This window comes from Procambarus clarkii, chromosome 16 (genome assembly GCF_040958095.1).
Source record: "Procambarus clarkii isolate CNS0578487 chromosome 16, FALCON_Pclarkii_2.0, whole genome shotgun sequence".
NCBI classification, from domain to species: Eukaryota; Metazoa; Arthropoda; class Malacostraca; order Decapoda; family Cambaridae; genus Procambarus; species Procambarus clarkii.
The window spans coordinates 23,691,770-23,703,740 of NC_091165.1; the positions used below are offsets into that span (position 1 = coordinate 23,691,770).

Genomic DNA, 11,971 nt, shown 5'->3' on the forward strand with positions numbered 1-11,971 from the left:
TGGACACTTGATGATTTCTTGTGATTCATCAAGGATACTTGATGAATCGTGGCCTAGACTTGCATGAAACAGTCTCCCGTTGTAGCACCCGGTGTTCATATAACACCGGGTCTTATATGAACTATATATAACACCACATGTAGATGGCTACATGCTCCATATTAAATATTTCTCAACACCGCAACATTGGTGTATAACAGCCTGAGAGTTTACTGACCTGGACTATAGACCTGGACCAGGGTTCACGTATATAGTTTACTTAGGAGTTGGTAAACAGTTTACTGTTTACTTAACAACCCTCCAGCGGACCTGCTTTTTGATGTGTAGTCAACACATCAAAAAGTCAACACCGGCAATCAACAGCGAATTAATGCACAACTATATTCTACCCACTTCAAGACTCCGTACCAATATAGAAGCATCAAGAGGAAGTATGGGCCAATAGGCCCTCTGCAGTTACTTCCATTCTTCCCTCTCATTTATCCAATTAATACCCAATGTTCCGTGTTCTGTCTTGTGTTGGTCAAAAGTTTGTTCACCTCATCCAAACCTGTTGCAATATATATATATATATATATATATATATATATATATATATATATATATATATATATATATATATATATATATCTATATATATATATATATATATATATATATATATATATATATATGTAAATATTTATATACCTATATATAGATATATATTTACAAATATATTTTAGAAAAAAGATATAAAAAAGATAGGAAGAAATAATACATAAAACAGCAAAAAATGACTCTAGCCAGAATATTAACATATATAAAGCAAAATATTATGAAGCAATCAACAAGATGAATACTGGACCACAATTCTGCAGACAGAGGGAGCCACCACACCCAGGGAAGGGCTCAAGCCCAGCTACCCATGAAGTGACACATCCCACAACAGTATCACACGACACAACCAGCTTTTAAAAACGACGTTGATGGACTTATTGCTCTGAACTACAGAATGTTCGAAAAACTTGGAACTGGGGCTCGACCCCTGCAAGCACCTCAAGGTGAATATGTCTTGGTACACACACACACACACACACACACACACACACACACACACACACACACACACACACACACACACACACACACACACACACACATACACTATACACAAAATATACACATACACATACAAAATATACACATACACATACACACATACACAAAATAAGGCAAGAAAGAGAAGGGTGGGCAGACTGCATATTTTTGGATTGTCAGAAAGCCTTTGATACAGTGCCACACAAGAGGCTAGTGCGAAAGTTGGAGATGCAGGCTGGAGTGAGAGGGAAGGTACTCCGGTGGATAGAGGAATACCTAAGCAACAGGAGACAACGAGTCTGTGTGAGGGGTGAGGTCTCAGATTGGCGAGACGTCACAAGTGGAGTCCCGCAGGGGTCAGTCCTTGGACCTATACTGTTTCTGGTATATGTAAATGATCTCCCAGAGGGTATAGATTCGTTCCTCTCAATGTTTGCCGACGATGCAAAAATTATGAGGAGGATTAAAACAGAAGATGATAGTAGGAGGCTACAAGATGACCTGGATAGACTGAGTGAATGGTCCAACAAATGGCTGTTGAAGTTCAACCCGAGTAAATGCAAAGTAATGAAACTAAGAAGTGGAAACAGGAGGCCAGGCACAGGATACAGAATAGGAGATGAAGTACTTAATGAAACAGACAGAGAGAAAGATCTAGGAGTTGATATCACACCAAACCTGTCTCCTGAAGCCCACATAAAGAGAATAACGTCTGCGGCATATGCGAGGCTGGCTAACATCAGAACGGCGTTCAGGAACCTGTGTAAGGAATCATTCAGAATCTTGTACACCACATATGTAAGACCAATCCTGGAGTATGCGGCCCCAGCATGGAGCCCGTACCTTGTCAAGCACAAGACGAAGCTGGAAAAAGTCCAAAGGTATGCTACTAGACTAGTCCCAGAACTAAGAGGCATGAGTTATGAGGAAAGGCTGCGGGAAATGCACCTCACGACACTGGAAGACAGAAGAGTAAGTGGGGACATGATCACAACCTACAAAATCCTCAGGGGAATCGACCGGGTAAACAAGGATGAACTATTCAACACTGGTGGGACGCGAACAAGGGGACACAGGTGGAAGCTGAGTACCCAAATGAGCCACAGAGACGTTAGAAAGAACTTTTTCAGTGTCAGAGTAGTTAGTAAATGGAATGCATTAGGAAGTGATGTGGTGGAGGCTGACTCCATACACAATTTCAAATGTAGATATGATAGAGCCCAATAGGCTCAGGAATCTGTACACCAGTTGATTGACGGTTGAGAGGCGGGACCAAAGAGCCAGAGCTCAACCCCCGCAAGCACAATTAGGTGAGTACAATTAGGTGAGTACACACACACACACACACACACACACACACACACACACACAAACGAGGTAAAACAAGACTCAGAGTTTCTGACAGGTCTTAATACAGTGTTGAGAAACTGCTGAAAACCAGACGTGAAGTTCTGGAATGAAAAAAAATAAACGAGAGAGAGAGAGAGAGAGAGAGAGAGAGAGAGAGAGAGAGAGAGAGAGAGAGAGAGAGAGAGAGAGAGAGAGAGAGAGAGAGAGAGAGAGAGAGAGAGAGAGAAAGAAAAACTTAAAAGACCAAGGCTAGAAACTCATTAAAAATGCAGAAAACAAAGTCGAAGAACATACACGACCAAAGAAACACAACTACAGTTGAGAGGCGGGACCAAAGAGCCAGAGCTCAACCCCCCTCAGGCACAACTAACTAAGTACAACTCCCTCAGAACACCACAGATGTCCCTCCTGCTTGCAAGACTCCCAGTTAATTCCGCAAGAAAATACATGCCATAAAAAAATGGAGAAAAACACGAAAAACACAATACCATGTGTGAGTTCATTTTCTAACGTCGCTGTTTTCTAACGCCCTCACATCTGTTAGTATTAGAACGGCCACAGATTGTTAAGACTAATTTATAACGCGAGATTTGTGTATTAGTTGAGAGACGAGTAGGTCAGGGAAGGAGACGGCCCTCATTGTAGCAGAGCTCTCATTGTAGCAGAGTTCTCATTGTAGCAGAGCCATCACAGTACTAGAACTCTCTCAGTGCCACTGTACCCTCACAGTGCCACTGTACCCTCACAGTGCCACTGTACCCTCACAGTGCCATTGTACCCTCACAGTGCCACTGTACCCTCACAGTGCCACTGTACCCTCACAGTGCCACTGTACCCTCACAGTGCCACTGTACCCTCACAGTGCCACTGTACCCTCACAGTGCCACTGTACCCTCACAGTGCCACTGTACCCTCACAGTGCCACTGTACCCTCACTGTCACTCAAACAAACCTCGCCACCATAAAAAATTAATTAAATTTTTTGAAAAAAAAATTAATAAAATGATATAATAATGAGTTTGCTTTGGAGCGAGGAGAGACCCATTAACATATTTTTGTCAAGTTAGTGTCCCTGCCCCTGGCTGGCTGAATATGAATCAGATGCCTCTGTGCCTCTATATAATGCCTCTATATGATGCCTCTATATCTGCGCCTCTATATGATGCCTCTATATCTGCACCTCTATATCTGCTTCTATATGATGCCTCTATATCTGCCTCTATATCTGCCTCTATATCCGTCTGTCTTATAAAACTCCAACTTTATCCCCCTGGGATAGTCCTCCCTGAATTATTTTATGCCTTAAATTTTATTTTTCTATTTTGAAGGGGTAACTAAAAAATTTAATTTGTCTGCTTTTAATTATTTTTCTATTTTTGCTTTCTTTTAATTAGTGTCTATTTTTTGTTCGGTTTAATTATTATTAATGGTTTTTTATTTGATGTGTGGCTGTTGTTGTTGATATTATTCTTTCATTGTTAGCTCGTTACTAGTGAGGTCTTAGTGAGTAGTTTACTGTTAACCGATCACTAGTGAGTTTACAATCAAACCATTGCCCTTCCGTCTCATAACCGCCCTCTTCCCATCCCGTTGCTTCCTTTCCCATCACGTTCCTTCCCTTCCGCCACTCCCTTTCCCAGCCCCAGAAATCCTGCCTAAATCCCTCCTCCCCCTCCCCCCCTCAAGATGTAATCTCCCCCGCAACAGCAAAATAAAACAGGGAGAGGAAACGTGCATCGGTCCCCTGGGTGCCGTCCCCTTCCCGTGTGTTGGGGAAGTGTTGGGGGTGGTGTTGGGGTGGTGTTGGGGGTGGTGTTGGGGGTGGTGTTGGGGGTGGTGTTGGGGGTGGTGTTGGGGTGGTGTTGGAGGTGGTGTTGGGGGTGGTGTTGGGGGTGGTGTTGGGGGTGGTGTTGGGGGTAGTGTTGGAGCGAAGGTTAAGACGGTATTGGAGGTGGTAATAACCTAAAAATGTCCTTTGAATAAAAATAAAACCCTTGTAGATCCTATTGCCTGACAACCTATCTATTATACCAATTAGTTTCTTTGTCGAATCTGGCCTTAAAGTTGTATATGGAGGTGGCTTCCACAACCTCTTCTCTCAGTACTTCCCACCTGTTGGCCCTCCGTACAGGGTACGAGTATTTCCTAACATTGCTCGACTCATTTGTGTTTCCAGCTTCCACCTGTGTCCTCCTCTAGTCCTGGTTTATCACAGTTTGAAGAGATAAGGCTGGACAAGAGACAAGGCTGTCCTTCTTCATCTTGTCTAGCCCCCCCCCTCAGTATTTTGGATGGTGGTGGGGGTGGTAGTGGTGTTAGTAGTGTTGTGGTGAGGGGTAGTGGTGGAAGTGGGGACGAGGTGCGGGTGATGGGAGGGGAGGAGTAGGCAGCACGAGGGAAAGTGGTGATGGGGGCAGGGAAATGGGTAGTGGTGACGGTAGGAGAAGGGTGGTGGTGGTGTGGTGGTGGCGGCGTCCTATCTAATATTCAGTAGTCACCTATCTGCCCTGTTATCAGCTGCTTCTTATTTCCCCTTTCGGTAAATCTTAGATATATTTACACCCTCCTTTCTTTGCTCATATTTTCTGTGTATGATTTTGTGCCAATCTACCATCTCAACCTCTCTCTCTCTCTCTCTCTCTCTCTCTCTCTCTCTCTCTCTCTCTCTCTCTCTCTCTCTCTCTCTCTTGTTTATTTGGCTTTCTTCCTCACGATTTTTATCTTCTTGTCCTGCTTTTATTGTTTGTTTTGTTTATCCCTTCGTTCTTTATTTCCCTGCTTTATCTCTTTATATTCTTTCTTTCTTTGGTGATTCTCCCTTTTATCATTCTTATTACCCATCTCTCATTGTAATTTGGTAATTTCTCTGCTACTGTTTTAGTTATTATGTTTCCATTCCCCCAATTCATCTTCATTTCGTGTTGCTTTTTTACTTTTTCTTTGATCATCATTTTGTCTCTCTCTCTTTCATTATTAACCTTTGTCTATCCACGTCATCCCATTGTCCTAATGCCCCTCTTATCAATCTTTTCCTCATCCACACTTTATTCCCTCTCTCCTCTCCACCTTTTCTGTCACACGCCCCTGTTACAGTTTCTTATCTTTCCCTTCTTTTACATTCCTATATTGCCTCTCTCTCTCTCTCTCTCTCTCTCTCTCTCTCTCTCTCTCTCTCTCTCTCTCTCTCTCTCTCTCTCTCTCTTCTCCGCTTCTTGCATTCTCTCACTCAGCTCCTCATTGCCTTTCATGCTGTTATCTTTCCTACCTTCTCTTCTCCTGCTCCTTGCCCCTCCTTTTATGCATTTCTTTCTCCTCACATTCCTTCCTCTCACTCTCTTCCACCTTATATTCCTAATATTTCACCTCATCTCATTCCCTCTCTTTACGTTCAGCTTCGTTCCTTCAAATTTATCCCCTTCTCCCACCCTTCATCTTTCTTCTCCTCCCTCTTCCTTCGCCTTCCTTCATCCTCCCTTCCCTCACCCCTCTCTCTTCTTCCTTCACCTCCCCCCCCCCTCTCTCACCTTCACTACCTCCTCTCCCTCCACGGTTCTCTTCTCTTTTTCAGTTTCCCTCTTCATATGTTCCTCATAGAAAACGGCCGCCTTATGGCAATCAATTATTTATTGCTCTCTTTCCCTCATTCACTCCTTATCTTCTATTCTCTCTTCTCTCTTATTCACTCTTTTCTTTCATTCACTGCTCTGTTATTCACACTTTCCTCTTATCCACTCTTGTCACTTATTCGTTATTTTTTTCTTATCTACTCTTCTCTCTTATCCACCCTTTTCTCTATCCATTTGTTCAATCTTTTCTCTTACTCAGTATTTTCTATCTCTCGCTATCTATGTAATTCTATTTTACTTTGTCATACGCTGTCTTTTCATTTATTACCGAGAATAATCAAGTTATGAAAAAAATGTATATAAAAATTTATAAATGTTTCGTAATTGTTATTCCCTCATTTCTTTCTCTTAATTAATTTTCAAACATTTATTCTCGCTTTTCTTTAGAATATAAATGTATATTATCAAGGAAGTTTTCGTTGCAGTCCTTCAAGTCTTTCTCCTCACTTTATTAATATCATTATAACTTTCCGTTTCTCAATTGGCAATAAAAAAAATCTCCGAAAAATACATTATAAAAAGAAAATCGTTGTTTTACTCCGTTAAAGAAAATGTCATATTGTATAATGCCAAGCTCAAATAAACAGAAATTTAAATATCTATATCTACATAACTGAATGTCTGTCAAAAAACAGGAGGCCGGCAGACGCTTGCGGCTAGTCTCATTCATCTTTTGCAGATGACACATGGGAGGTGTGGGAGTGTCACAGGTCATTCGGGGGTAGGTTTCAGTGGGGCGATTCTTGTAAGAAATATGGCTTGAATCGCATTAATGGCAACATATCACGTAATTTCCATGAAATCTATAATAGTGTTTGTGATTTCCGTTGAGTTAGCAGATTTTTAGTGCTTTGTAATATTACATGTTCAAAGAGAGAGAGAGAGAGAGAGAGAGAGAGAGAGAGAGAGAGAGAGAGAGACAAGAAATAGGGAGGGGGATACTGAATAAGAGGAGAGGAGATAGACCCGGGGGCTGCCGGTTACCCCCAGCAAGACTTATGACAAAAACTAGCGGAGGAAAACATTATATACATTAAATAAAACAAAAATATTCTCCATCACAGAAAACGACATATTCTTAGGATGCTCATGGCAAAAGAAAACGGGAATATCTTGTAATATTCGCCGCACTCATGCATTGATTTATATGTAAATTAAGGCTTCGTATACCATTAACATTTTCGCTCAGAGCGTGGCAAGCGAGAAATTTGATGACTTATACGACCACACAATACAATGTATCTGAATAGTAATATTTGAGAAAATTGTTGACGATACAGAAAATGAGAGTGTCAGTGAGTTATACAGCAATTCTTATCATTATAAATTAAAATACTAATAAAAGGATATATACCCCAAGAGGTATCCATCCCCCAACGTGTCAGGGTATGATGGCCGGTGTGTGTGTATATATATATATATATATATATATATATATATATATATATATATATATATATATATATATATATATATATATATACACAAACTATTGGGTGTAATGGTTGCTGAAGGATGTTGCAGAGAATTTCACACATGTTATATATTTTTAAATTTTAAAAATATATAGAATGGTGACACATTTTATATATTTCAAAATTCTTTACCTACCGGTCTGTGGTCTGTGTTTGTGTGTGTGTGTGTGTGTATGTGTGCGTTATGTGCGTGTTCGTGTGTGTGTGTGTGTGTGTGTGTGTGTGTGTGTGTGTGTGTGTGTGTGTGTGTGTGTGTGTGTGTGTGTGTGTGTTTGTCGTCAGGGACCATGGGAGGTGAGACCTGTGTACTCGCCTCAGTGACTTCATTATACGCCAGCCTGACCTCTCTCTCTCTCTCTGTCTCTCTCTCTCTCTCTCTGTCTCTCTCTGTCTCTCTCTCTGTCTCTCTCTCTGTCTCTCTCTCTGTCTCTCTCTCTCTCTCTCTCTCACTCTCTCTCTCTTACCTCCTTTGATTTTTCTCTTTCCATTCCATTTCACCAGTTGCACTCCTGCCTCTCACTCCACCAATTCCCTTTCACTTTACCCTCTCCCTCCCCTTCCCAGTCTTCAACCTCTACACCTGTCACTCCCTTCTCACTTCCTCTTGCTTCTTCTTCTTCTTGCTCCTTATCCACTTTCCCTCCCCTTCTCATACCCACCTTCTCTTCCACGGCATACTCACATTTTCCCTATGTTTCTTCCCATCCTCTCCTCCCTCTACAACTTTCCCTCTTCCCTCACTTTCCTTCTCTATCCTTCCGCTTCTCATTCATTAATTCTTACTTTTCCATTACTTTTGACTTTACTTTTCTCACTTTTTTTTTACTTCCTAACCTCACTTTCGCCTATTCCAATCTCTCCTTTTCTATTATTTCCTTCTCCCTCCCTCTTCCCTACTTCCATTTCTTGTTTGTCTCGCCCCTCCCCTCTCCCATCTCTAGGTTAGGCCCTCCCCTCTCCCATCTCTAGCCTCCCCACTCCCCACTCCCTTCTCTAGCTTCACCCCTCCCCACTCCCTTCTCTAGCCTCCCCACTCCCCAGTCCTCAGACTCCCTCCCCTCTCCCTTCACTAGCCTCCCCACTCCCCAGCCCCCAGACTCCCTCCCCTCTCCCTTCACTAGCCTCCCACTCCCCAGCCCCCAGACTCCCTCCCCTCTCCCTTCACTAGCCTCCCACTCCCCAGCCCCCAGACTCCCTCCCCTCTCCCTTCACTAGCCTCCCACTCCCCAGTCCTCAGACTCCCTCCCCTCTCCCTTCACTAGCCTCCCCACTCCCCAGCCCCCAGACTCCCTCCCCTCTCCCTTCACTAGCCTCCCACTCCCCAGCCCCCAGACTCCCTCCCCTCTCCCTTCACTAGCCTCCCACTCCCCAGCCCCCAGACTCCCTCCCCTCTCCCTTCACTAGCCTCCCACTCCCCAGTCCTCAGACTCCCTCCCCTCTCCCTTCACTAGCCTCCCCACTCCCCAGCCCCCAGACTCCCTCCCCTCTCCCTTCACTAGCCTCCCACTCCCCAGCCCCCAGACTCCCTCCCCTCTCCCTTCTCACTCTCCCCTCTTTTCTCTTGGCTTGCCCCGGCCTAGAGTCTCTGCGATATCTTTGTTATTGGTTTTCCAGGTGGTGCTCTTCATCTCCCTCCTGGATGGACTGACAGATGTGTTTGATGGAAGCTGCAGGAGGCTGTGGTAGTGTGGGCGGAGGCTGTGAGAGTGTGGGTGGAGGCTGTGGGAGTGTGGGTGGAGGCTGTGGCAGTGTGGGTGGAGGCTGTGGGAGTGTGGGCGGAGGCTGTGGTAGTGTGGGCGGAGGCTGTGGTAGTGTGGGCGGAGGCTGTGGCAGTGTGGGCGGAGGCTGTGGCAGTGTGGGTGGAGGCTGTGGCAGTGTGGGCGGAGGCTGTGGTAGTGTGGGCGGAGGCTGTGGCAGTGTGGGCGGAGGCTGTGGCAGTGTGGGTGGAGGCTGTGGCAGTGTGGGCGGAGGCTGTGGCAGTGTGGGTGGAGGCTGTGGTAGTGTGGGCGGAGGCTGTGGCAGTGTGGGCGGAGGCTGTGGCAGTGTGGGTGGAGGCTGTGGTAGTGTGGGCGGAGGCTGTGGCAGTGTGGGTGGAGGCTGTGGGAGTGTGGGTGGAGGCTGTGGCAGTGTGGGCGGAGGCTGTGGCAGTGTGGGTGGAGGCTGTGGGAGTGTGGGTGGAGGCTGTGGGAGTGTGGGCGGAGGCTGTGGGAGTGTGGGTAGAGGCTGTGGGAGTGTGGGTGGAGGCTGTGGGAGTGTGGGTGGAGGCTGTGGGAGTGTGGGTGGAGGCTGTGGGAGTGTGGGCGGAGGCTGTGGGAGTGTGGGTGGAGGCTGTGGGAGTGTGGGCGGAGGCTGTGGGAGTGTGGGTGGAGGCTGTGGGAGTGTGGGTGGAGGCTGTGGGAGTGTGGGCGGAGGCTGTGGGAGTGTGGGTAGAGGCTGTGGGAGTGTGGGTGGAGGCTGTGGGAGTGTGGGTGGAGGCTGTGGGAGTGTGGGTGGAGGCTGTGGGAGCGTGGGTGGAGGCTGTGGGAGTGTGGGCGGAGGCTGTGGGAGTGTGGGTGGAGGCTGTGGGAGTGTGGGTGGAGGCTGTGGGAGTGTGGGTGGAGGCTGTGGGAGTGTGGGCGGAGGCTGTGGGAGTGTGGGTGGAGGCTGTGGGAGTGTGGATGGAGGCTGTGGGAGTGTGGGTGGAGGCTGTGGGAGTGTGGGTGGAGGCTGTGGGAGTGTGGGTGGAGGCTGTGGGAGTGTGGGTGGAGGCTGTGGGAGTGTGGGTGGAGGCTGTGGGAGTGTGGGTGGAGGCTGTGGGAGTGTGGGCGGAGGCTGTGGGAGTGTGGGTGGAGGCTGTGGGAGTGTGGGTGGAGGCTGTGGGAGTGTGGGCGGAGGCTGTGGGAGTGTGGGCGGAGGCTGTGAGAGTATGGGTGGAGGCTGTGGGAGTGTGGGTGGAGGCTGTGGGAGTGTGGGTGGAGGCTGTGGGAGTGTGGGTGGAGGCTGTGGTAGACAGGATAGCGCACTTTAGGACGTCAGTTTCTTGACGTACTAAAGTCCACTATCCTACCCTACCAGAGAACCCAAAACAGAAAACGGGGCAGTATGTCTATTTTGCTAGTCGCTACCATTTTCTACTACGACAATTTTTGCCCCTAGGTAGAGTATACGTCAAAATGCGTCGTGTTAGGAGGACGGGTTTGTTCATCACTGGTGTTGTCTGAGATGTTCAGCACATTGAGAATCGTAAGTGGGTCACCTCGTGCACTGCGCTGCATCTCAGCAAACAAATTTAGATCTTTGAGTTGTTATTCAAGGGATTTTCCGGTCGACTCTGACTAACATGTTATGACACACAGGCTTCTTGTTGTTGGCCTTGTTGCTCGGGGCCTTGTGTGTGTGTGCTTCACATAGACACGCATTATCACCAGAGAGAGAGAGAGAGAGAGAGAGAGAGAGAGAGAGAGAGAGAGAGAGAGAGAGAGAGAGAGAGAGAGAGAGAGAGAGAGAGAGAGAGAGAGAGAGAGAGAGAGAGACTGAGACTCCGGATAGGAGAGTGGGTAACAATATCTGGGAGATGGAGAGAGTTAGAAGAAAACGTCGATGAGGAGAGGTAGAGATAGAGAAAGAAAGTGAGAGACGGAGAGATGAAAGAAGGGAGATGGAGGGAGGGAGGGAGGGAGGGAGGAAGATGTGCTCCCTCGCCCAACGCCTCTCTCCCTGTTCTACTTCACTCTTCATAAATATTAGACCGGAAATCGATGTTCAAACAGAGAAGAAAGGACAGAGAAAGGAGGATAGAGATTGGGGGGGGGGAGAACCAGGGAAGGGGGAAGGGGGATTCAGTGTATTGTGATGAAACAGTGAAAGGAAGGGGTGGTGGGGGAGAGAGAGAGAGAGAGAGAGAGAGAGAGAGAGAGAGAGAGAGAGAGAGAGAGAGAGAGAGAGAGAGAGAGAGAGAGAGAGAGAGAGAGAGAGAGAGAGAGAGTCAAACAAAACTGCTGGAGATGAAAGTCAAGGTTTATATATACAACAATTGTAAAATGTTCAAGGACCACACAAACCCGCAGAAAAATCAAGCTTCCTTGTTTAATTAGAAAGTCTGACGCCCCACGGTGAATTGAAATGCCTCCTCCTCCTCCTTCGTCTTCTTCTTCTCCCCCTCCTCCTCCTTCGTCTTCTTCTTCTCCCCCTCCTCCTCATCCATCTCCTCCTTCACCTACTACTACTACTCCATCTCCACCTACTTCTTCTCTTCTACCTTAGCCTTCTCATCCTCTTACCCTCTTTCAATCTCCTTCTCTACATTCGTCTCTTTTTACCTCCTCTATTTCCTCTTTATCTCTTACTTATCATCCTCCTTCACCTCATCATTATCATACTTTCTTCCTCCTCCTCCTCCCACCTTCCCGTGTGTGTGTGGGGTGAGGGGGTCTGGTAGCTGAGCGGACAGCGCTCAGGACT

The 11,971-nt window shown here is 46.5% G+C and overlaps 1 protein-coding gene across 1 annotated transcript in view; it reads right to left on the minus strand.

The window, feature by feature from the left end:
* LOC138365294 (uncharacterized) overlaps positions 1-11,714 on the minus strand; it is a 22,757-nt gene extending 11,043 nt beyond the window's left edge. The window contains exons 1-2 of the mRNA XM_069325577.1: positions 11,637-11,714; positions 9,181-9,691 (exon numbers count right to left, since the gene is read on the minus strand). Of these exons, the coding sequence (XP_069181678.1) occupies positions 9,181-9,691; positions 11,637-11,714 (589 nt within the window). The remainder of the gene's footprint in view (positions 1-9,180; positions 9,692-11,636) is intronic.
* Positions 11,715-11,971: the final 257 nt, after the last annotated feature.